The 26,394-nt window shown below is 39.1% G+C and overlaps 1 protein-coding gene and 1 long non-coding RNA gene across 2 annotated transcripts; both read left to right on the forward strand.

Annotated features, from left to right (window-relative positions):
• Window positions 1-563: 563 nt before the first annotated feature.
• On the forward strand, window positions 564-26,394 carry LOC122652953 (eukaryotic translation initiation factor 3 subunit F-like). Its single transcript, XM_043846840.1, has 6 exons — window positions 564-818; window positions 6,371-6,450; window positions 11,018-11,247; window positions 25,620-25,741; window positions 25,836-25,949; window positions 26,258-26,394. Exons 1-6 carry the CDS (start codon window positions 597-599, stop codon window positions 26,345-26,347), a joined length of 858 nt encoding a protein of 285 aa, XP_043702775.1. The 5' UTR covers window positions 564-596; the 3' UTR covers window positions 26,348-26,394.
• LOC122652954 lies at window positions 22,473-22,955 on the forward strand. The gene is made up of 2 exons (XR_006331675.1): window positions 22,473-22,507; window positions 22,828-22,955. It is a non-coding gene; the product is annotated as an uncharacterized LOC122652954 (long non-coding RNA).

Genomic DNA, 26,394 nt, shown 5'->3' on the forward strand with positions numbered 1-26,394 from the left:
GACTTTTAGTAGTAGATGTTACTGAAAATTTAAAGCCAAATAGTAGAATCATTTAGCAAACAGAATAGGAATCGAGCAGTATAACTGAATTAAAATCGTATCAAGACCCGAATTGGAACCATATTTTATAATCGAATTGGAACCGTACCCAAACCGAACCGAATAAGTTCAGATTTGAATTTAATTCTAGAACCAAGGCGATTCATGGTTCGGATTTGGATCACACCATCACTTCATGGAACCGAACCGAAACCCTTAAGTCCCTTAGCAATATGCAATCCAAAATTCCCGAAATTGTTCAGGCCGATTCAATATTTTTTTTGGGACCAATTCTGACCGATTACGATCCGATCCGATATGAATCGGGAATCGGCAGACCGGTTCCGTCCTTGATTCCTAGTTTTAAAACCCTGGCAAATTAGCAATCCGGATTAGGAGTGGGAGAAAGTTCGTTGCTCCAATTTTTTGATTTGGTTTGTAGGAAACATCCCAACCTTCGAGTCCCTAACTCCCTACTCCCCATTGTTCCTCGACTGAATCCTAATTACCCTTTTCCCTTTCTTTTGCTTGTTTCTCTCTTTCTCCTTTGTGCGAACATGGCAGCGCGGGAGCAAACTGTGCTGCAATTTGTTCCATTATCGACGAGTTTATCAGCTAAGGTTCAGCCTGTAGTGATCTTCAACATCTGCGATTGCTACGTTAGACGCCCAGATCAAGCGGATAGAGTCATAGGCACTCTTCTTGGTTCCATCTCACCCGATGGAACCGTTGATATTCGCAACTCGTATGCGGTTCCCCACAACGAATCTTCTGATCAGGTTTGCTCCTCTCTCTCCATTCTGAATTGATTTTTTCTTTCACTCTTATTATCTTTCTAGATTTATCGTAAACCGAGAACAATGTTTCGTTTTCTTTAAAGATGTCGTATTTCCATCATGTTTTACATAATCCAAAGCAAAAGTTGTGGGTGATTTCGTTTTTATTATGGTGGAAACTGCGGAAGGCGATGTATGCCTTAGTAACTTGTGACTTACTAGGTGATCACAAGACTTGGACTTGTCCTTTATTTCATACATGGAAAGGAAATTTATGGCTTACTTATAGTTCTCTCTCAACCTTCATTGTGGGCGTTATTGATTGTCTCTGCAAAGAACCTGAAGAGAAACCAATTCAAGGGATTTTGAGAGAGAGATAGGTGTTCTTCACTTTCAGTTATAGTGTCACACTATTTTAGTGTGTTAATGCGGTGAAGAGTGTGAAGACTAGAGGCTTTTGAGATATTTTGAGAAGTATCACAGGATTAAAACTTAAAATTCATTCTTGGAAAGTAGAGGATTAATCCCACTGAAGGGGAGCTGAATTTTTGACATGATAAGAGGAATGAAGGGTGGTTCGCCTCTCCAGTATTTTGTGCTCCCATTGGTGGGGAAGCTGAGACTGTGCCCTGTTTTGGAAGGGTGATCAAAGATGGGAAGGATGCAGTGAACTAGGAAAGTAAAAGAATACCACCATGGGAATCTCTTAGCATGCTATGCCTCCTTGTTTAAGGTGCCTGCTTAGATCGTTAAAAGTTGAAAAACTTTGAAGAGATTCTTGGGAACCTGGAGATTTAGAAATTTCTTTGGAGCTGTAAGGACTTTGTGTTGTGTAGTTATCAGATGTGATTGCTTTGGAGAATGATTAGGGTGGTTAATATTGTAACCCTTGCTTGGCTGAGAAATTGCACTTTGCACGGGATTCTTTTGCTTCCCCCATCCTCTCCTCTTCTCTCCAAGGACCAAAAGTAGATCTATAGCTTTATTGTATCTACATTTCCGCAAGTTGTTTGGTTTGGAACTTTATCTGTAGGAGGGATGTCAGAGACATGGGCATTGAGTAGATTGCAAACCTTGGATGTCTGGATGTTTTTATCATGGAATTTGAGGAGGATATAAGTTTTGGAGAAACATCTAATTAACTTTTTTTTGGTGGGTTTGCTTCCTAGCTCCTACCATCAACCATACAAACGTCTTTGGAGAACCCCTACCCCAACTTCAAGAAAGTTTAAGGCTTTGGTTTGGGAAGTCATTCATGATTGGGTGAATTTTGTGGTGAGTTGCAGAAGAAGAGTTGGACCATCTTCCCTCAGGTTCATTTGATGTGCTGTACTGTTAATGAATTAGTGACACAATGTGCAACTGCAAAACAAAGAACTAAATAGATTTGTTAAATTTAATTGGCATCTGCCTCTAACTGAGCCTGGTTTTTGGCCTAATCATGGGCCTCTTAATGGTACACATTATTGGCCAAGGGTTTGGGCCTCTTTATAGCTGTAGTTTGTCCATGTCCAAGGAGCATAGTCTATGAGCCTAATTGGTAGTTGCTCCATAAGGTTCTCTAAGATTCTCTTGTAGATATCAATTATTTCACTAATGTAGGTTTGAACCTCTTTATGGCTGTAGTTCGTCTATGTCCAAGCTGCATAGCCTATGAGCTTAATTGTTAGTTGCTCTGTAAGGTTCTCTAAGAGTCTCCAGTAGATCTCAATTATTTCACTAAATGTTGGCAAGATACTATTTTTGTTGATTTGAATCCATTTTAAATGGGATTCATCCTTTATTGGAGTGGAGATTGTTAATAGTTAAATTTAGTTAGTGCATTTAGTTTTTTAATTTAGTTTTTTTCTGGGATTAGATATTCAATATGAAATTAATAGTTCTGGATTGCATTGTCAGGTTGGAAACTTGCTTGCTAAATCTTTATAGTTTTATGGAAGCGATAAGAATGGTTTAACCGATGTAGTTTAATTTTAAACTTTGGATATTAATAAATTAATCTGCTTGCTGAATTTTTTTATGTGCTCTTATTTCCGAAAAGATCATTTTTTGGAACCATTAATTTACTTCAAACTTAGTTATGATATTTTACTCTTGCAAGTGAAGATCTTTGAGGTCTTATCTTGAGACTGAGTCACTGAGATGTACCAACCACTAGCTGTGATGTGTTACCATCAGTCAGCTTCTTACTTTTACATAACCTACTACAACTTGTCAATCTTTATCTGTGACTTGCCCTGTAATTGATATGTTTCACTTTCCTTATCATTTGTCATTACCTTTCAAAACCCCATCATCTTGCCCCTTCACTTGAATTAGTCAAATTTCCATTATCAAATTTGTACAATATCCCTGTCTGTCCTACAGCAGTTCTCAACCATAATTTCATTTACAATGGTATTGAGGGTATTTTAGGTCCATTTCCTTGCCTCTTTTGGTATAGGTTGGACCTTTTCTGGTGATGTCCTTGATTTGTTGATGGGTATAGATTCACTTAACAAGTAGGTTTCAGAAACCCTTAAAAATCAGAATCACAGAATAATTAATGGTTCCAGATTTAACAAGAATAATAACAACAGACAATAAATAACTAAGATGCAAATAGTAATAAAGTCAAAGGTTGCTATTAAGGAGAGTAACAACCCTGCAAAATTGGGAAAGAATCAGATGGTTGGATTGATAGTTCTAAAAGAGTCTCATCAGATTGAAACATCTCATGTCTTGACAGAATCTGAGATTTCAGTTTCCAGCAGATCTTTGAATCTGATCTAGATTAAATCCAGGTCATAGTTAGATCCAGCAGAGTTGAAAACATTATCTAATTTCAGATGAATCCATCGGTTGGATGCTGAGATTGGACAGAGGAGTCCTTGTTCACTTAAACACCTCAAACCATGTCTGAAAATAGCAAGTTTCAATCTCTGGTTTGCAGAATTTAATGGAGTAATGAATGTGTACATGAATGGCAACCAGGTATCAGCAACAAGAGTCAGATTGCAGCAGAATCAATTCAACTAAAAAAAACACCGTCGTTTATATCGATGGACAAAAAATGGAGTTGCAGAAAACAATTAAATACTTACTTGAGTATGGCATCACCACCATAGAACTTGGTTAGAAACTTAGAATCACCAGTAACCAGTTATTGCATCACCACAACAACCTAGCTGAATCACTACAGCACTATCTCTGCATCACCACATGATTTCAAGAAGCAAAAACTCATAATGAAGTCAAATCATGGGGCTGCACATTGCATTTAGTTATAAAAAAGAGGTAAAAGGGAATGTTAGTCGTTTTTAACAAGGAATGAAAATAATAAATAAAAGCCAACAAAAAACGTCCTGTGTCAGCCTTAAAGAAAGGCTTATTGAATTTAAACTCTAACAACTAGATAAGATAGGCGATAAGATAAAGGATTAATTTATTTAGAACTCTTTAGTTGGTTTCCAACCAATACGAGTAATGGGAGTACGATATATGGTGCTGAGCTTACTGAAACAGCTGAGTTAACTCACTTTGAGTTGCATCACTGAGTTGAATCAGTGAGTGGGCTAATGAGTTAACTCAGTTTCTTCTTCCTTCTTTGGTTTTTTATCGATGACCTTTATCTGCATCACTTGTGCTCTTGGCACTCTGTTTTGGTATAAAAAGTAAACTCCTTTGGGAGGTACATGATGTTGGATGGCATTTGTAGCATATGCGAAGAGTACCCTAGATCATAGTTGTCAGGTGTCATGTCGATATATCGACATGTCGCCCGCCATGGCGTTGCCATCGCGATCATATCGACCATGTTTTATTTTTTATTTTCTCTATTTTTAATGTCATTTAGTATGCTATAATATATACCCTATAACGATCATATCAACCATGTTTTATTTTTTATTTTCTCTATTTTTAATGTCATTTAGTATGCTATGATATATACCCTATAACATAAAAAATTAACATGAAAGTGTACTACTGATCTACTATGGTTTAATTCATGAAAGTGTAATATCCATTAGTGTATATGAAATCATGGATTATCAAATAATTGATAGCAATAGTCTTGCTGATAATAAAGTTGAAACATCATCAGAGTTGAGATATGATTCATATGAAAGTGACCATAAAAGTAACAAAACAAAAAAACAATTACAAGAAAGTAATTTATATTGAGTGAATAAAGCTAATAAACAACCCATCTAAATAAAAAAAAAAAAATTGTTAATGTGAATATGTGATTGTGTATTAGTGTTTTCTGTTTGTTGTTTTTAAAATTTTTTTTTTTATGTTAAGGAAAAAGCATTAAAATAAAAAATGGTTAAAAAAAATTATTGTTAAAAAAATTAAGTTTTATAATTTGAAACAACCATGTCGCTCGATATGGCCATATGTCGTGGTATGGCGTCCATGGCGGCGCCATGGTGACGACATGGAGGCTATATCGGTTGATATTCTTACGTCATCCATATCGGTGGTCGATATGCCCACTTCTCCAGCGATATGATGCCATGGCATCGATATGGCGGCACCATGACAACTATGCCCTAGATAGGCAAGTATTACAGATGTCTTCAATTCAACTTGATTCATGGGGGGCATACTTGTCATGGCATCTAGGCAACCCAAGGCATTGGAGGGGGGCCTGGATGGAAGGCGACAGCAACAAGGCAACCAAGGCACCTGCTTAGGTGGCCAAGGCGACACTAGTTACCAAGGTGCCTGTACACCAAGGTGGTTGCCTAGGCGACACCTTGCCAACTATGCATTGGATTGAAACAGCTTATTCTTCCCCTTTTTCTCCTACAGTACTGCTTTACCATTTGAGCCTGACTGCTATTTTGATTTGATTCAGATAGAGTTTGTCCTTGGATTATAGCTTTACTGGCTTTAGATGACCCCACTTGATTGTGGAGATGATGTGGCTTTTTGGCCATTTAAGTGGTGGTTCTCCTTAGATGGAGGCCCATGGAGATGCGTGAACCTTGTTAAGCTTGGAAGGTCTCTTTGTATTGTGGAATATTTTATTCTGTTGGAGGACGAGACCTGTTACAATGAGTTGCATGGGGCAGCACTATATCTGTTATGTATAACCTGTGATCTCTTTCTCCATTTTGCATAAAACCTTTGCCTTTTTTATTTTTGTTTTTTAATTAATGAAGTTGTTATTCATAAAGGAAATTATGATATGTAGGTACTGCCAGTGCATTATTAATTTATCATCCCATTCATGGAAATTCTATATTTTGGAAATAGATAAAGCTGATAGCTGACCCCATTAAGTTGGGATAAGGCTGAGCTTCTTGTTTTGTAGAAATAGATAAAGTTGATAAAAACTACTGTACTTTTATGTTCCAATTTTATACTGTTGGACAAGATATTCAATATTTAATATTCAATTTTATACTCAAGAGCACATTCTCTGCTAATATGCTTTTATTTTGATGGTTTTTCCTTTTTCTTCCCCCTCTTTTTATTTGCTGGTTTACATGAGGTGCTGCAAAATGTCAAGGGTTTCTGTAGTGATGTCTAAAGAATCTGATTAACTTATATTGAAATGCTTACAGGTTGCATTGGATATTGATTATCACCACAATATGTTGTTGTCTCACCAAAAGGTGAATCCAAAAGAAGTTATTGTTGGATGGTAATGTCCTTGGTCTCATTAATCATTTCACTACATTTGTGATCTATTATTAGTTGGCCAGCGTAAATTGTTGGCATGACATTTGATAAATGTATTGGTTAATGTTTTTTCCTTCTAACCAACTTTTTGATGAAATTGATACCACTGCATAAAGTGCATGTTGTAGTTAAGCAAGGGCTGAGGGATTGGGATCAGAGATTTGGATTGTATCATTCTTGACTGATACCAATCCAGATTGTTCTCAATCATAAGATCCTTAAATAAGGTTATTTAGGATGCAGATCTTGGAACTAACTCTACTTGGGACTAGGGTCAGTCTATCCTGAAATACACAAAGTGAGCAGTCATTGTTTGAAGTTGCGTATCCCTCTAGTATTTTTGTACTTGATTTTAGGAATGCCTTGCGTCAAAGAGTTAAAGGATTGAAGAAGTAATAGCACTTACAAATTTGTTCTTGCCTGTAGCGTTTCTCACATGTTGGCCATCTCATTTGATGATGAATTTATTGACTCTAAAAAATCTATCCCGCCTCCCTCCACCAAAAAAAAATAAAAATGAATAAAGTATTGATTCTAACAGATGTAGTAACTTAACTAAGGTAATACAAACTACTAGAGGTGTGACATCATAGTTCTCACAGCGTCTAGGTGATCCAAGGCATTGGTGATGCATAAGCGGTTCTTTGGATCGGGCCAAACCTGTTTGAGAGTTTCGACCGAGAACTGGGCCTGAATTAGGATTTGGGTCTAGTAGGGTGTTATTATTTTATTTATTTACTTATTTGGTTTTATCTTGTAATATTTTACTTAGGCTAGAGTTCCATTCCATTTTTAGTCTTTGAGTTTGATTCCATTATAGGTTTATGTTGAACTCACAGTGCAGATGGTAGTGTTTGTGTGTTGGTTGTCATTGTTGTCAACATAATGTATCCTAATAGAGTCACTCAGTCAACAGAGGGAGCACTGATAGATGGCAGTGTGTACAGGCATGTACAACAGTGTACTGGTGTAGCAAGACACCTACAGTGTGTGATAGAGATCACAGAGTCGGATGGAATGTACAATGGCAGTGCAGGGGCAGTTGCATTGATCAGAATATTACAGTCAGCATTTTGGATGAGTTGGTAGGGTTAGCATTGCAAGCATTGATAGGGCAGTGTTCCCAGCCTTCCCAATAGTTCTTACAGTGTTTATAATGGCTGTGGTAGTATTAATGGGTTTGGTAGTGTACACAGAGGTCCCACAATCATTGGGAGCTATCCAGGGGCAATTTTGTCATTTATAAGCATGGACATCATTGCAGGGGTATTTCTGTAATTTTACAGAGTATTAATGGCCTAAACAGGTGACAGTGAACATCCAGAGGTATTTTCATGATTATGTCAGTCACAGAGGTTTGTGGAGTGTTGACACCACTCACAGGGGTATTTTGGACATTTGGCAGTTATGTGATATGTTGGATGTGATGTAGAAGCATCCGGGCTTATATGGCAGCATGGGACACCTCACCTCATTGTTTTATAATGTTTGGCAGCGTTGGGTGAAGGTCATATTCTTCCGGAATTGTGATTTTATAGGTTCACGCGATGGCAGTGTGTTTGAAGGCATTTTCTGAAATCCAGATGGCATTTTTGAAAGGAGGTGAAAACTGAAGAAATGTAGTTCTTCAAGTCTGTGATCCATTGCATTTGGCTTCGTGTTGTTTCAATACTGGACGGAGGAGATTTAGTTGTTTCGGTGCAGTTGCGCAGTTTAAAAGCCTCTCTAAAGAGAGAAAAGTAGAGAGAAAGTAGGTGGGGCCCATATGATGGGTGATGTGTCACTAGGGTGCGGCAACTGGGCCAGCAGGGTGCTGCAACTGGGCTGCAGTATGCGGCAGTGGAGTAGTTGCGTGCCGCAGTGGGCAGCAGCAGAAGCACAGCACGGCCGTAGGGGCTGCCCTGCGCGTGCAGCTCACACAAGGACGCCCCCTGCACGCGCAGCCAGCTCAAGGACAGTCCCCATGCGCGTTGGGCGGCTTGTCAGCAGAGGCCCTGCGCACACGGGAGCTGGGCCAGCAAAAGGCCCTCAAATGTCTAAGAGGTCAATGCATTTATTGCACTCAAGTGCTTGCCATTATTACTCTTAAAAAAATGACTTTGAATGAAGTCATTGAGGCCTCTTTGAAATTCTGCCCTGGACCAGCTCTTTAATCGAGGTGTCTTTTTTTTTTGTTGAAGTTCAACTTCGTTGTTGCTCAAGCTTGCGGTAGATTCTTGCGTGCTCCTTCTCATTGGCCATTGTCATATGGTATTGTTGCATGACGTTACACCGGATCAGCTCTTATTGTTAATGTGCGTATGTACTCATTAAAGCACTTAAAGATTCTCCACAGAATGCATCTCCATTTTCCATTCCTATTTAAGATCTGATGGTTCTTATTTAAAGATTCCTTTTGTTGAGCCAATGGATGATCGAAAAGTGTTCTGTTGCTTTTTGAAGGAGGTTTTTTAGGTGTGTGGCATGTGCTCTCTCACACTCCATCAGATTCCAATTCAAGCCTTCTTATTGGCCGCGCCCAAGATGGAGTAGTTAGTTGGTAGTAAGGCCATCCAAAGGCCTTTATTAGTTGTCCTTGGTTTTGTGGAGACCGAATTCAAGGGCTAGTATTACACCTAAATTTCCCTTGCCTCTAATTTCGTCTTGCTATTTATGAAAATGCCACTCACCTTGTAATGGCCATATCTTCGTGAAATGAACACCAAATGGGTTTGTTCAACTGGCAGCATTTCAAGGAGAAAGAGAATAAGAACCCTTGACCATTTGTGCGAGTTTTTGGAGTTCTCATTCCATGTTTTGAAAGAAAAAATTCATGAGGATCATTGTGATGTGTTGGTGATGCATTAAAGACCCCCACCGACCTTCTTGGCTTGTTTGAAGACAACTTGAAGGTCCATTAATGGTGTTGGAGCTCCATTGAGTATTTTGGTGAAGAAATACAATAGGAAAAAGAACGAAGAAAAGGAGGAAAAGAAAGAGAAAGTGTTGTGTGTATGCCATTGTTGAACTGATAAGCCTATTTCTGGCTTATAGGGCTATGTTGCCCTGATAAAGGTCCGAGTGTCAGGCTTGGGGAATGCCAGAAGTAGGATTTTGGGGTGTGGGGTTACACAACATCTTTTATTTTTAATGTCTGTATTTAAATCTGAATGCACCAGTAAATGAATAGTTATATATGTCAGTTTAGAGGAGCTAAAAGAGCAAGTGATAGGCCTAAATTGACTTTGGGAGAAGTAGCAGGAGAAGACATGAATGGATTAGGTTTGACAAAAATTTTGGCTTTCAATGAAGTTGAATGCTGAAACAGTCCATGTGGCTGACTCAATGTAGTTGAGGTAAGTTGATTAGAGTTGTGTTGAGTTTTTTTGTTTTTTTTTTTTTGGGGGTTGGGGGGGGGGGGGAGGGTGAAGACTGGATTTGATCCCAGTTCTTGTCTGCAAGCCAGCCAGAGACTTTACCAGCTGAGCTAGCTAGCATCTTCTGAGTTGATTTATGGCCATTTGATAGTATATTATAAATGACTATAAATTTTATTGTGTACATCCAATCAGTCTGTATGTGTATGTTCATAGAGTGTTTGTATTATCTATGAGAAGTTTGGGACAGTTATGAGGCACTTTTAAGCAAATTCTTCAAGCCTCTCTCACTAAACATCTGAGTCCATGCCATCTCTGTGTCGGTTTCTACACATGTTGGTTGTCAACATGGTTCCAGCTTCTATTCAAAGTATCTAGGTATCTTAGTTGGTAAGACATTAAGCAAGCAAAGTATGTAGGAGATTACTTTACACATAGAGGAAGAAGAACAGTATAGAGAATTGGCAAATTGACTGGATGCATGATTATTGGCTGTCATGGACGTGTAGAGGATGGTGGTAGGTTTTGGTATAAATTATACATTTTCTATAGCCTATTGATAATTTTTTACTACAAAAAGGAAGCTGTTTAATCAATTGGTTTGAATTATATGATGCAGCTGATTTACTCTCCTGGAGGCCTAAGATAAAGTCCATGAGCTGTAGGTTCATATTGAATAATGCATGCGTAATTTGTTTCATATAGACAATAATGCCTGTGCAATTTGTTTCATGTAGGCATAAGGTCCATGAGCTCTACTATTTAGTGGGGCTTTTTGGTTGAAATGTCTGGAGAGATAAGATATATTAATTAATTACCACCATTACCATGCTACTTTTATTATAATATATTTGTACCCACTGAAGTAAATTCTACTTTCTAGTTTTAAATATATTAAGTAAAAGGCATAGGCACTGAAGAGCCATGTTTGTCACCCTAGGCTCACCATTATATCATTTCATTCGAAGTGTTGTGATTTGGTGAGTAAACTCCCTAAATCTGATGTCAGTAACAAGTTTGGTCTTCCTTTCTCCTCCAAGTTCGATCAATAGAGGAGCACCATGATAGATAATTTAAAAAAAAATCAACTGTCACTTAACATGGGATAATTTTAAAAAAATCAACTGTCACGTAACATGGTATATCATTGTACTGCTTTTAATGATTTTGCAGGTACTCAACGGGTTTTGGTGTCTCAGGGGGTAGTGCTTTGATCCAGGAGTTCTATTCAAGAGAAGTACCAAATCCAGTTCATTTGACTGTTGATACTGGATTCAGAAATGGGGAGGCTAGCATCAAAGCTTTTGTTTCTGTCAATTTGTCTCTTGGAGATAGGCAACTTGCTGCACAATTTCAAGAAATTCCTTTGGATCTGAGGATGGTCGAAGCCGAGCGGGTTGGATGTATGTATTCAACTTGACTCCCTAGTTTCTCATGTCTTCTTGGTTTACAACTGAACTCACTATCTAATCGATGGGTGTGGTCCATGTGGTGGATATTCTTGCACTTTTTCACTTAATATACCTGAAAAAAATTAACTGAACTCTTAATACTTTCTGAATGAATTATTTGATGCCCCCCCCCCCCCCCCCAATGTGATCTGCGTGGAGAGGAGATCATCTAGAAGGTTGCATAATCTGAAGATCTACTGGAAAGCTTTCCTAAGTTACTATCTTCATCTTTATTATTATAATAGTTATTTAGTTTTTAAATCAGTGGCTAACTAAGAGTATTAAGAGTTAATATTTTTGTTGTTTCCTTTTTTGAGTAGTGCTGTCCACTTAGGGAAGGTTCTAGCTAGTTGCTATGATCAGTCTTTGGGTATTTTATTTAAACAATGTACTGTTGTAATAGAAGAGACAATTGAGAAATAGAGTTTGTTTTTCTTTGGTTCAATAATGAATCAGGACAAGTTGCAGTGGTGAAGCTATAGCACCTCTTGGAGATGATTCCAGGAGCCTGATCGGTGGTGATTTCAATTAGACCCTACTATGGTGATTCAATAGGTTTGGGATGGTGGTGATTCTATTTCTGTAGGCCAGGTGGTGAAGCCTTGGTCATATCCTTTTTATTTCTTTTTCATATGTAAAAAGCAAAATGTTTGAGAATTCTGTTCTTAATTCTAGCTTGGCGTTATATGTGATTCTGTTGCGATTAATCTCTCGCTGGCTCTACTGGCTCGATATCGATTCTGCATTAATTGGTATCAAAGATTATGGCCAGCAGTGAATTAAGTCCCTTTGAGATGGCCTACATCCAAAATTTTCTTAATGGGGATTGGGGAGTTGAGGCAATTGGATAAATGATTGGGGCTCTAATTCAGCAAAGAAGCGGCATACCAGAATCACCCTCTACTTTACATACTGATCTCAATTTTGCACATCCACAAGAAGAGAAGAGACCTTGATGCAGTTATAGAGTCATAGAGTTAGAATTAGAGTTTAATTATATTTTAGTTTCAAGATAGAATTAGGATTAGAAGTTGATTTCTTTTTAAATACTTGGCTGTACCCAACGATTGGGATTAGAGGTTTGAATGAAAAGTTTTTGAATTGAAACTGATGGTTGCCATGAGCTGGGCGTGCCTCTCTCTTATCTCTCCTTCCTCTATTCCTTCTTTCTCTTTACTTTATTTTCTGCTATTCTTTTTCTTTACTGTCATTCTCTGTTTCTGGGCGACCTTTCAGTCCTCACATAAGCTGTTCGATTCCCACCCATAAGCAAGCAAATTACTCTGAAATTTTGGACGAAGGAAGCTCTTACCTGGGCGACTCAGACCCGCTAAACCCTGGCTTCTGGACTCCTTTCCGTCGTGAAATTGTACTTTAGTTTCAGATCTGAACCTAACGTTATCACTGAACCCATTTTTCGGATCTCTGAAACTCTTGCTTGGCTTGATATTTGGGGAGACCAACAGTTACCCTTGAGAGATCAGTGATTTGAGATCTGATAAAAAAAAGAAGATTTGCGATTCCCCATCTCAATTCCTAGGTCGATCTGAAGTCTTGCGAGGGAGTTCTCTCTCCCTGTTTCCATCCAGTTCTTCGTTGGTTCTGGTTTCTCGAAGGAGGAAGACGACCTCTTGTTTTCCTCTTCCCTCTCCCACGATTTATTACCCTTCTAATCCAAATTTCCATTAATACCCCCACCTTTGCATTGTATTCCCATTAAGTTCTATTTCTTTCTTCTTCCAAAAATACCCTTTCCTCATCAAACCTGCTTTCCCACTAGCTGGTTTGTTCTGTATTAAATTGACTTCCATTAATTACAACAATGCCATCCTATTTTAAACTTTGGTTTATTTACAATTCTGCCATTTTCCTTATAAAACCTCAAGTTATTTACTGTTTTGCCCCTAGTGCTTGTGATTTGAATTATCTAACACTTGGGTGGGCCCATAAGCGATCTGATTCGGGTTTTCACTTTTCAAACCCCGGATCCGCATCAGACCTACAATCAAAGAACAGGAAGCTGAAGTTGACGTTAAAGTTGAAGATAATCCAACAACTGATGATGAGTCGATGACAAGGAAGAGGCGATGCTTGAAGATTATACTGTAGAGGCCTACATTGAAGAGGTGGAAGCATACTGTAGTAGGACAGGTTTGGGAAACCTAGAACATTATCCTACTTGAAAGGTAGGAAGGCTGAGAAGGGTATCTTACTCATATATCTCGGCATACAATCATATGTGCAGAATTTCATGCTAAGTATGCGAAAGAGAATTTAATAAAAGAGACGTGATAAATCAGTACCTTCCTTTGCTGTCCCACTGGGTTAGAATGCTGTGAATAAGTGCTGAATCACTACCTAACTCCAAGGATTGTGTCCTCAAGGACTCCTTCTTGTTGGTAGAAGTATATCCAAGGCATTTGGGGGTTGAAGTTGAAACAGAATTGGAAAATTTGGGACTGATACAAGAACTGGTAAGAAATTTAGCAATAATTAAGTTTAGGCAAGAACGGAAATTGAGTTTCTTGGATATTTGGCTAAGGATGTCAAGGGAATTTGGGGTACCACATCTTTCATCACAATCAGTCTTATTCCAGCCAAACATGTATGATTTATTGGGGTTTATGGGTTGTTGTAGTTGAAAAAACAAATGAAAGGCTCTTAAGAAATGAAAATGAAGGTTGGGAGAAAAATGATGGAACAAACAACAATGGATTTTGGACATCAAACATGGATGGTTTGGTGTAGATATAGAGTTTGAAAGAGAGGAGTAGATAGAGAAGAAAGAAGATGATAGGTTTGTATCTTGGCTTCACACCATTTTGGATGGACTCCAATTATTGCATAGAGTCACTCTTGCTGCATAAAAAGAGATTAATCTCACAAGTTCCAAAAGATTTCATTCATTCATTCATTATCTTCCCATGATGAGTGCAACGGCTTCATAACATTACACAAAAATAACAGTTATTTCCTAAAATAACTACCCAATTAACTACATATTAAACTTCTAAACAGTTATTTCTTTAAATATCCACCCATATAACTACAACATAATAACAACACAACAACAAAATAAGATAGTTTGAACCCAAATAAAAATTCAGCAAAATAAGAAAAAGAACTACACAATACTGGTTATCTAGCCATAATGAAGTGACATGTGGCTGCATGTGTCTGTGTCTCCTCTGATAAGTCCTAAATCCATGAGTGATGTTAATGTAGTCCTAGGTCAAGTAATCCCACTAGGTGGGTAAAGGATCTCTTAATAACCTGGCGGGGATAGCTTAGGCTAATTAGGCAGAATTAGGGTTATGGTTAAGGGTTTAAGGGTTTTATTTGGTTAATGATGTGCTGAATTTTATGAGTCTAATGGTCCAAGTTGGATCAAATTTGGTTGAGGTTGGAATTCTAGGGTTTGGGTAGGATGCCTTATGAAAATGGACTGTTTGCAATATCTAGGGTTTAGGGGCAGAGTTAGGAAAGATACTATATGGGCAGGTCTAGGGGTTATTTGGTATAAAAGGGTTTGGATAGTTCAAAATTCTGCAACCTAGGGCGAATTGGATTTAGGGTTTTAGGGTTCTAATGGATCTATGGATTAATGAAAGGGGTGATAATAGGAGTAGATGGAGCTTAGGTTAGAGGATTAGAAGAAGAAGGTTAAATGCTGAATTAATAAACTACTTACTTGAAAGATTAAATCTTCAATGGGGTAGGGCTTTGAAGAACTAGAAGAAAGACCTCCCGATCCTTAAGAAAATGAGTCGATCGGAGTCCACCAATCCCTTCACCTTGATATTACCCACAAGGTAGCCTTGATATTACTCACAAGGTTCACTCAACGAGAAGCGAGGCAGCTGACTATGGCAGCAAATAAAAGCTTTTTCATTAATCAAATTCGTGTATCATGCTGGCCTCCTTACAAACTTATATAGAAGACTCAAAAATAAACTTAGACACTAAAAGGAATGGCCTAACCTTATCCCTAACCTATTAGGCAACCAAACCAACTAGGAAACTCAAATAGACTCAAAATAGAGTCCTAATGACTTAAAACAACTTAAACTACTTAAAATAAAGAAGATTCCTAGTAGCCAATAGGATATAAGAACCTCTTAGCCAATAGGATCACTTCACTTAAATTAGACCAATTGAACCAATTGGATGCAACCAATTTAAACCGGTTCAATTAAAAACACAAAATAAAAACTAAGTATTGGGCTAATCTGTATGCAACCTATATACCTATTTCAGGCCCACTAAAGTGGCCTAATACATAGAAAACCCTTGGGAACAAAGGCCCAACATATATATATCCCAACCCTACACTTATTCCCAATGAAACAAGCCCTATTAGATGATGAATCTGCATCGGATGTCCTCGTCAATTCTCCCCGGTGTGGGAAGAATTCACCTCCGGTGAAAATAGGCTCAGTATCTCTCTAATAAAACATGGTTAAGGCGCTGAATTTCGTCCTCGATGATCCATGTGCAATCTGTACTAGGTCCTGTTTCTTCATATGACTAGGAACTTGCAATATCCGTTGCACGAGTTGATACTATATGTTCATTTAAAATATCCTCTACCTCTTCTCTTCTTTTTGGCATAGTTGGTAATGATGGTGAAGGAGGGGCAAAAGATGAGAAAGTACAAATGTCAATTGGGGTTGGGCTAGAATTAGGGTCTGATCCTTAAGAAAATGATGTGGCAGGTGTGGGTGTGGTTTGGGTAGCTGAAGTGGAAGGCTCAAAGGGGGGTTTGGAATGGTGGCTGATCCTTTGTAAGGCACAAGGTCTTCAGCATTAAAAATGGGGCTGATGCCCATCTGGTGGCAACTCCAAATGATAGGCATTGGCACTAAGTTTCTTTAGAATCTTGTAGGGACCAACTCTTCTTGGATGCAACTTATTCCATGTACCCTTTGAAATTGCTCAGGTCGGTTTCTCACCATTACCATGTCTCCCTCATTAGATTACTGATACCTGCGATAAACATTAATAGTCATTACTTATGGGTTATGGCAATCTTTTTCCTTATTTCTACATTTAGCTCATGGATATGATGGGCAAATGACTGCTGGTTCTGAGGGTCCAGCTTCTAATGGCAGGGGGATGATGTCTGTAAGTTTCCTAGGTTGGTAGCCTAAGACGATCTCGTAAGAAAATTCTGCCATTGGTAAGGCTGAATCCCAACTTGACGTATGATCATGCACTAGACAATTCACCAATTCCCCATGACTGCGGTTGACCACTTCAGTTTGGCCGTCTGTTTGGGGATGAAAAGCAAATGAAAACTGTAGCTTTGTTCCCAATATTTTTCTGTGTGTTTTTCTAAAATAACTCACAAACCGAACATCCCTATCGGATACCATGGTTTGCCCAAGACCATATAGTCTGACAACTTCCCTAAGGAAAAGTTTGGCTACATGTGAAGCAGTTGATGTTTTGGAACATGGTATGAAGTGAGCCTTCGTTGAGAAACGATCCACAACAACAAAGATGGAATCATGACCTCTAACTGTCCTATAGGGAGTCCCAACATGAAGTCCATACTCAAGACTTGCCAAGATGCATGTGGCACGGGCAGTGGTGTATAGAGACTAGTATTTGGCTTCTTCTGTTTTGCCAACTGGCAAGTGTGCAATGTTCGATGATCTAGGCCAAAAGAACCTGTCTTCCACCATGAAAATGTCTTGTCCCTACCAAAGTGCCCTGATGTACCACCGGCATGCAACTACCATATAACAAACTCTCTAATGGATGTATTCGGAAGGTATAATTTGCTACCATGAAACAAGAAGCCATCTTGGAGGGTATATTTGGTACTCATTCCTGAATGTCCCTCACTCAATGATGCATAAATGTCCCCAAAGTCTGGGCGCAATGCATAGTCACTCTTGATTCTCTCAAGTCCGATCACCTTAACACTCATGGAGTGTAAAAGGGCAGACATACGACTTAAGGCATCAGCAGGTTTATTTTCTACACTTAAGCATGTTTCATTACAAATGTGTATTCCTGCACAAAGTTGGGAGTCGAAGCACAAAGTCCACAATGGTTAGGACGAGGTTGTGCCTCTCTTGAGTACTAGCCAAAGTCCATAGTCCATACTAGCATTTTGCTAAGGATCATGAGGAATAGCCAAAGGAGAGTTTAAACCTGTATTTTGCTTAGTACCTTTAGCAAGTTGACATACTCGACATCTCTTGATGACATGATCCACGCCCTTCTGCAGTGGAGGCCAGTGCTATTTGTCACCTACTTGGAGCAGCATTTTGTCCTTGCCAAAGTGTCCGGCTAATCCTCCTCTATGCAATTCCCTAATGATATGGTATCTTAATGAGGAATCAAGAATGCATTATTGTGTACCTAAAAATAGGTGATGCAGATAAGTCTACTAGAGGGCTTATTTTAGTAGAAATAAGCCTTGGGTTGGGTTATGTATATGTTGGGCCTTTGATCCCATGTGTTTACATTGTAATGGACCATTTTAATGGGGCGAAAATATGGGTAGAAGGTAGGCATACGGGATTAGGCTTTGGTTAGTTAGCTATATAAGCTTTCCTACTCATAGACAATTTATGATGAATAAAGCAAGGATTAATGCTAAGTTAGAGCTATGGAGATCAACCTTGGAAACAAGAGGTTTTAAGATTAGTAGAACGAAGACAGAGTATATGATGAGTAATTTTACACACTATGATGGATACTACCATGGTGCGAATTGATGAAAGAGAGATACCACAAAGTGACTATATTAGATATTTGGGGTCGATCATAAACAAAGAAGGTGACATAGAAGATGATTTTTCACAACGAATTAAAGTGGAATGGATGAAGTGGAGAGGTGTGTCCGGAGTGTTGTGTGATCGACGCATTCCTATAAAACTTAAAAGGAAAGTTCTATAGGACTGTTGTACGACTGGCTATGATGTATGGGGTAGAATATTGGGCAGTTAAGAAGTGTCATATCGAGAAGCTATGTGTGGCAGAGATGAAGATGTTAAGATGGATGTGTGGAAAAACAAGGAAGGTTAAAGTAAGGGATGATCGTATCAGAGCTGACTTGGGAGTTGCTCCGATCAATGACAAGCTGCGAGAGAGTTGTTTGAGGTGGTATGGTCATGTTCAACAGAGGCCTAGGGACGCCCTAGTAAGGAGGAGTGATATGATTTCGATTGAAGGCTCTAAAAGAGCGAGGGTCAGACCTAAAATGAACATAGGAGAAGTTGTGAGGAAGGACATGCATAATCTAGGTCTTGTACCATGTATGACCTTGGATAGAGCCTATTGGAGGACAAGGATCCAATGTAGCAGACCCTATCTAGCTGAGATTCTCTTGACTTGCTGGGTTGTGCCTCTTTCCTCTTTACTTTATCTGTCACTTTTATCGTTCACTCTTCTTTTATTTTCCATTTTTCACTTCTCATCTCATTTCCCAACCCCCTTTTTCCATCACTTCATTCCCTTTTTTTTTTTTCCCTATCTAGACCTCAGTTTTACCTACTTTCTTTGTTTGGATCCATGTAGTCGACCCCATTAAGTTGGGATAAGGCTGAGTTTGTTGTTTTTGTTGTAAAGTTTGAAGTTTTCTTCATGCTTTGCAATTCAGTAGGGGGTGAGATATCCTTGGAGGACAGTGTGATTCTGTACCTTCTTGGTGGGAAGCCATAGTTTTCCTTCTCTTGGTTCTTATTCTTTGTTTTTTTCTTCCTCAAGTAAGTGTTGTTTCGTCTGATTTGATTCAAGCTTCTTGTTGCCTATTTAATCTGTAATTGGGTACGATTATCACCTCTTTTATTACCTGATTACATACTGTTTATGCTGAGAATCAAATCACAGCAAGAACCATCTCAGTTTGACCTGTCGGATATCCTGTTTTTCACCCTCTTTTGTCCAAAACGAGATTCCTTATAGAGAGGAATCCCTCTTTTGGGGTTTCAAAGGACCTCCCAAGAGGCACCTTCGATGAAGGATTGGTGCTGATCTGATTCACAGATCTGAGTTAATTAAATTTTTCCTGTTTCGGACTTGAAAATTTTTAAATAAGTTGTGGTCCCACCATCTGATTTCTATAATACCTTGGGGGTCTGGATTAGGTTGTTGAAATAGAAAATCAACCCAAATTTTATTCAATTTTGTTGGTCAGATTGAATTTAATTTTAGTTTTACTGTTTTTGAGATCTCCACCTCTGAGATCACTGTTTCGTAAATTACTCCCAAACCGCTCGTCGGATAATTCTCATCTTTTGAGGTGTTCTTATCCTTCCTATTGACTATTGCTTCCTAGAGTTTGGTGTTATTCTGAGAGATTTGAGTTTTCATTCAATTTTCGGGTTTTTATCTGAGTGGTTCGTCTCAGGATCCTATCCTTGAGGGTTTTAGAGTTGTTCCTGCCTACCCCCCATCAATAGGTGGTACGCATCATGAATTGAGTGCTTTGGATTTTGTGCATCGAATTGTTGTACCTTGTAAACTTTGGAGAGATCCTTGTCAATAACATATTCATCCCCATCAATAGGTGGTATCCATCATGAATTACTTTGGATTTCGTCCATCGAGTTGTTGTTCCTTGTAAACATTGGAGAAATCCTTGTCAATAGCATATTCATCCTTGACCTGTTTAATGCTCTCATCATGTGGGCTGAGAATGTGTGTAGAACCAGCACATTTCTTCTCAATGCATCAGGCATAGTAATCTCCTTCCCTGCCTTGTAGTTGAGCACAAAAGAGAACTCTTCAATATAAGCAACCCACTTTGCATGATGGTGGCTTACTTCCTTATGACAATGTAAGTGTTTCAATGCATCATGATCAGTGAAGCGGGTAATCTCCTTGGCAATATAAGATAGTGCCGCCAATGTTTCAACACTTGGACAATGACAGAGTTCTAGATCATAACTAGAGTATCTTGTCTTTGTATCATTCAACATCTCAGTATAGAAAGCAATAGGGTAGCCTTATTGTATAAGCCCTCCACTGATTTGAAGGTGTGAAGCATCTGTAGTTACGCATATCAAAATTTGGAAGCTGTAGGATGGGTTCTTCTGTTTTTCTTGATCATTTCGAAGGCCTTAGTAGCAGCTGGTGTCCATTTGAACTTCCTCCTGTAATAGGTGCCATGACAGTGCTAAAGTTTTGATAAATCTTTTGTAGAAGGATACAAGCCCATGGAAGCTTCTAACTTCCGAGTGTCCTAGGTATATGCCAGTCGAAGATACTCTTCACCTTCTTGGGAACAGCCTTTAACCCCCTTAGGCCCTTAGTAGATACGAAAAACCCAAGGAATACGACCTTAGGTAACATGAAGGAGCACTTCTTCAGGTTGTTGTAGAGCTTTTCTGTTCTGAGCACTCCCATCACTTGCCTCAAATGGTCAATGTTGTCATCCCTTTGTTTACTATGGATCAAAATCTCATCAAAGTACAAGAAGGAATTGACCAATGAAAGGGTGTAAAATTAGAGTCATGACTCGGATGAGTACTAGGTGCATTGGTGAATCTAAAGGGCATGACTTTCTACCATCATAGTTGTCACGGCAGCATGGCGGTCCAAGGCGGTGGAGGCCTGTCTAAGCGCTTAGGCGGTAAAGGCGGTCTAGTGTCAAAATGAAAAATCATACATGACACATAAAAATTCAGAATAATCAAACATCATAAATTAATTAGAGACTAAAAGACATAGCACAAATCACAAATGAATAATCAGGATCTAATATTCTAGTATCTATTTTAGGGTTAGTACTACAGAGAAGAAGAAGCAGCAGCAGTTAACCAATAAAAAAATAAAAAAAACAGAGAAGAAGCAGCAGGCAGCAGTTAACCAAGTTACCATTACCAAGCCAAAAAAAGAAAAAAGCATCTGAGGAGAAGAAGTAGAAGAAGCATAGAAGTTACAGACTTCAAAAAAAAAAGAAAAAAAGCAGCAGCAGTAGAACAGATAAGAAGTTACCGTTACAGACTAGTGACTACAGAGAAGAAGCATAGATAGAAGTTACCGTTACAGACAAGTGACTACAGAGAAGAAGCATAGATAGAAGTTACTAAGCAAAAAAAAAAAGAAAAGAAGAAGAAATTACTGTTACAGACTACACTCTACAGAGAAGAAGAAGCATAGGACTATAGAAGTTACCATGCAAACAAGGTGCCGCTGGTCAAGAAGAAACAGCAGAATAGAGAAAAAGGGAAAAAAAAACTCAACAGATGAATCGATGTTGGAGGAAAAGAAGAAGAATGAAAAAAAATGGATAACAATACGAAGAGGAAGAACAGAGAAAGAAATCGCAAAAGAGAGGAAGAGAACTTACCGGAGAAAATTTGAGGTTGCAGTAGTCACTGGAGCCAGCTTTGTGGTCGCCGGAGTCGCTGGAGCTAGAGCTGCAGCTTGAGCAGGAAAGCAATCGGAAAAAAGAAAAGAAAAAAAAAAAAGAGAATAGTCGAGGTCGGAGGAGGGGAAGAAGAAGAACAAAGAGAAAAAATACTAAAAGAGAAGATGAAGAAACATAGAAAGAATCGCAAAAGATATGAAGAGAACTTACCAGAGAAAATTTGAGGTTGCAGTCGTCACCCGAACCAGGTTTGTGGTCGCCGGAGTCGCTGGAGGCAAGAGTTGGGGCAGGAATCGAAGAACTTACAGGATCATCGGAGCCTAGTTCGTGGTTGGCGGAGTTGCTGGAGGAGAGAGCTGGGGCAGGAATCGAGGGTTTCATTTCTTCCCTTAAGAGAAGGCGTGAGACCAGGAATATCCAGACTCCAGAGTCGAGGGTTTCATTCGATATATCTTTGCCTTTAGGTGATTTGGTGTAAAACAATGTACAGTAATAACATACACAACCCAATAGAAATATAACAAATAGAATAAAACATAAAAAATAATAAAAGTAATAAAATAGTGCCTTGACAATAAAGCGCCTTGCCCACAAGATTATCGCTTGGACGCCAAGGCAGAGCCTTGACAACTATGTCCACCATAGATCGAGAACTCGCAAGGTCTTGCCAAGTTTCTCGGTTTTTTGAAAAACCGAGACGAAACCTATGTCGAGTTTCAAAAGTGTGAGATCTCGGATCTCGGTTCGATATCTCATTTTGAACCCTTTTTATGAGGCATCTTGTCCATATCTCACCGAGATCTCGGATCTCGGATCTCGGGTCGATATCTCGGTTTGATCCATTTTCAGTGCCCATGGATCCATCTATCTCGATCGGAAAATGTAGAAAACCTAGGACTTGTAACCAGTAACCTTAGAGTGGAGAAAAGAGAGAAGAAAGAAGAAGAGAAGAGTAGCTCCAAGGGGAGGAGCTGTATGTGTTAGTTTGCTTTCTCCCTCAAGTATCTTATTTATAATAAAACCATTACAATCATAAAAGGAAAAGGAAACTAAACCTAATCTAAAATAGGTAGCTAACTTAGACTAGGAAACTGACTCCTAACTCCTAACAATTAAAGACATAAAACAATAAAAGAAACCATAATGGACTCAACCACAATAGGGACACTCCCCTTATCGTGGTACACTTCTCAACAGAAAAGAATCAGTAGAAAAAGAAAGAATCGGAATTGATTGATATCTTTCTCGAAACAAACGAAAAGGAAATGAAAGATAAAACATAAATCATGGATCAACTAAGCCCTCTCGGGGCTTGCTTAAGAATAAGAAAGAGGAATCTCATGTAAATAATGGGAATAATTGAATGTTTTGATTGCTTTCTATTACTAAACTATGTGTAGAGTAGGGTATTTTAGTACGTCGTTGCCCTCGACGCCTACCAACCTATGGTCCGAAGGGAAACTCATATTTGGACTTTGTTTTTGTAAAATCTGATAGTGCCATTGTGTTTAAATGGCCTAAAATAGGCTGAATACCAAGTTTCAGACCCAAACTAGGTCTAAAACCCACCGAGATGAGGCTTCGAGTCGGGAAAAAAAAATGCACCAACTCGCCGGACTTGACTCGGTTTTTCCCAGTACCGAGTTGGTACCGAGATCCGAGTTTTAAAACCTTGCTTTCCACTTGTACAATCCATCCTTTGTCATGAATGCAGTTTTCCACTCATCCATTGGGCTGATGTGAATCTCTGATAATATCCGCTTCAAAGGTTGATTCTAGAAAAGACCTTTGCTCCAAATAACATGTCCAACATGTCATCAAGTCGAGGGATAGGGCATGGAACTGACCATCATTCGGTGTGATGCTTGAGACCGAGGAGGAGATTGGGCTGTTGGTGTTGCTATTAGTGACGAGCTTGAACTTGTAGCCTAGAACGTTGATGGCACCTCGCTATTGCCATGCCTTAGGCATCCTTCTAGCAGCTGGCGGACAAGCTAAGAGGGTAGGGGATAAGCAATGCTCCCGAGTTGGAGCATAACAACACGACCAGTACCCAGGGGATGGGTCCAATGGTGTGATCATTGAAGCAGGCCACAGGCGAGCCTGAGAGATGTGATCATCATTCATCTACCTATGTCATCGGGGGAGTTGATGCTGCCGCAATCAGAAAAGGATAGGTCGAGAGGTGGGCCTTCTCTGTTGCCATTTGTTGGCGAGGAACGCATTGGCATTGCCTACCTTGGCGTCAGGTAGGCGTCTGCTACTGTAATGCACCAAGCGAATTGTGTATGAGAACTTGAACTGCCTCTCCCTGGAGGTGATTGGAGACAATGAAGGCCTAGCTTCACCTTGTTGTTGAGCTTGCAGATTGGTGAGACCAACGGTGGGTTAATCGTAACCACACCATTGTAACCGTCTAGACAGATGATGGACCCATCTGTCTGTCCCAAGTGAGACCACTATCATCGATCTCATGCTTGACACACATGTCTTGTCCGGATCTGGTTACGCCAACTGGTAGGGCAGAGTGTGAGCGGAAGTTGCACTACTCACTAAGGATGGCTTTTTCTAAGATGTTGGCCCCTTGACTCTTGAGCGTTGCCACAAAGATTGCATCCCTAGTGATGATGGATCCCAGCAGTAAAATGATCTGACGGTTATACGAGAGTGGTGATTAGAGAAGAGAAACTCCATATGCGAATCGGCCAGATCTCCATTTCCATGAAGAATCGTGTTTGATGGAAGAATAAAAAGTGATTGCTTTGTGTTCGCAAGCTTCACAGAGTAAGTGGAGGGAAAAGATTTGGAAAAAAAAAAACACTATTTATAGTCTGAAAACAAGAACGCATGTGAGCATGTTTGAATACCTTATGAACATGTGTAGACACCATATGATCATATGTTAGCACATGTGAATATGTCTAGCCTACAACCGTACGTATGTAAACATTTCCAGCCATGATCTGAAAATATATGGACAGGTGTGAACATCTTCAATCACAATTGGACTTGGACTGCAGATGGTTGGACCAGTTTTTTTTCCATCCAATTCTGGTCCAATCTTGGGTCAGTTCTTATCCATCCAATAGCCTAAGGCCTACTGATGTGTTGCTGGTTTGTTAGCCTATGGCTCTTCCTGATTTTGGGCTTCTAATCTCTCTCTCTCTCTCTCTCTCTCACGCACACACACACACAAACAAAATGAAGAAAAGGAAGAACCCCCACCCTTCCCCCCCCCAAAAAAAGAAAGAAGAAGAAAGGGAAAAGCCTCATGGTGCTACACTGCTATGTGCTTTGATGGTCAGTCACTTTATGGTGCAAAGCTTATTTTGGATTTTTTACTCCCAAGGCAATCCTCATTTGGGATTGTGTGAGCTAAATCTGAGTTGGCTTGGCAGTAAACCTAGTAACATGACCAAATGCTTTGTGTTGCTTGATCATTAGACCTCTATTAAGTCATCTTAATTTAATCGAGACTCAGCTTGTATGCTTTCTGTTTATTTGGGATTTCAAAATAGAATCACCATGAGTCCAACTTTTTATAGATTGAACCAGCTGATTTAACTTGCTTTCAGATACTTGAGTTTCTGAGTTATAATTGAAAGAAATATTTCCTTTTGTAGTCCAGAATTTGTGGAGGTTCATAAAATAAGTAGGGGGTGTTGTCTTGTTTATTGAATGAACTCACAAGTCACAAGTTTCTAAGTTATACTTGAGAGAAGGCTTTCCTGCTGTATTCCAGCGTAATACAACTGGACTTTCTAAAGAAGAATTATGACAAATATTAGAGGTTTCACTAGTTTTCCATTTCATTTTCCTTTTTGTTCTTTTACCTTCAGTGTTTGAACTGAAAAAAAAAAGGGGAATAAAATAAGACTAAACTGAAGAAAATAAAATCTGATCTTGTGGTTGATAATGCAAAATCAATTTTGAGAGATCTATCAAAGGACTTCGTTTTTGGGTAGATATATCAAAGAACTGGTTTCTTGTGCAGTTGACATTCTAAAGACAACAATGGTAGACAAGATGCCCAGTGATTTGGAAGGTATGGAAGCCTCAATGGAGCGGCTGCTTGCTCTGATAGATGATGTCTACAAATATGTGGACAGTGTTGTGGTGAGAGACTCATTCTGATCTCTCTCAATTTTCTCTCTCTGGTTTGTGCCTGGAATTCGATAACCAACTTGTCATACCTGGAGTTTTGTCTCAGGAAGGTCGTGTTGCTCCAGATAACAACATTGGGAGATTCATATCAGATACTGTAGCTTCTATTCCAAAAATATCACCAGCAGCTTTTGATAAGCTTGTAAATGACAGTCTACAGGTATGACAAAATTCTAGATTCCCCAACCCCACTTATGCGAGCCAAGAAATAAAATAGCAAAGAAAAAAGAAAAACTCCCATGCTTAAAAAAAAAGAAAAAAGAGAAGGGCACCAATTATGGGACTTGTTAATATCTCCTAATGAGACTTAACTCCTAAGACCATTGATGGTCTTGTTGGATGATCTTGCTTACCTGTACTGTCATTCTTTTTAAATTGAAGTAATTTTTAAGATCTTCACTTCATTTTGTTGGGAAGTTGGAATGTGTGTGTGTATTTTGCTCACTATCTTCTGATTTGTTCTTGTAGGACCATTTACTATTGCTTTACCTATCGAGCCTGACGAGGACACAGCTTAGCCTAGCAGAGAAGTTGAACACAGCTGCTCAGATCCTGTAACTTGGTTGACAACCCCTTTAATGAAGGAAATAGCAGGTTAGAGCCTT

Source organism: Telopea speciosissima, chromosome 2 (genome assembly GCF_018873765.1).
Source record: "Telopea speciosissima isolate NSW1024214 ecotype Mountain lineage chromosome 2, Tspe_v1, whole genome shotgun sequence".
Classification (NCBI taxonomy): Eukaryota; Viridiplantae; Streptophyta; class Magnoliopsida; order Proteales; family Proteaceae; genus Telopea; species Telopea speciosissima.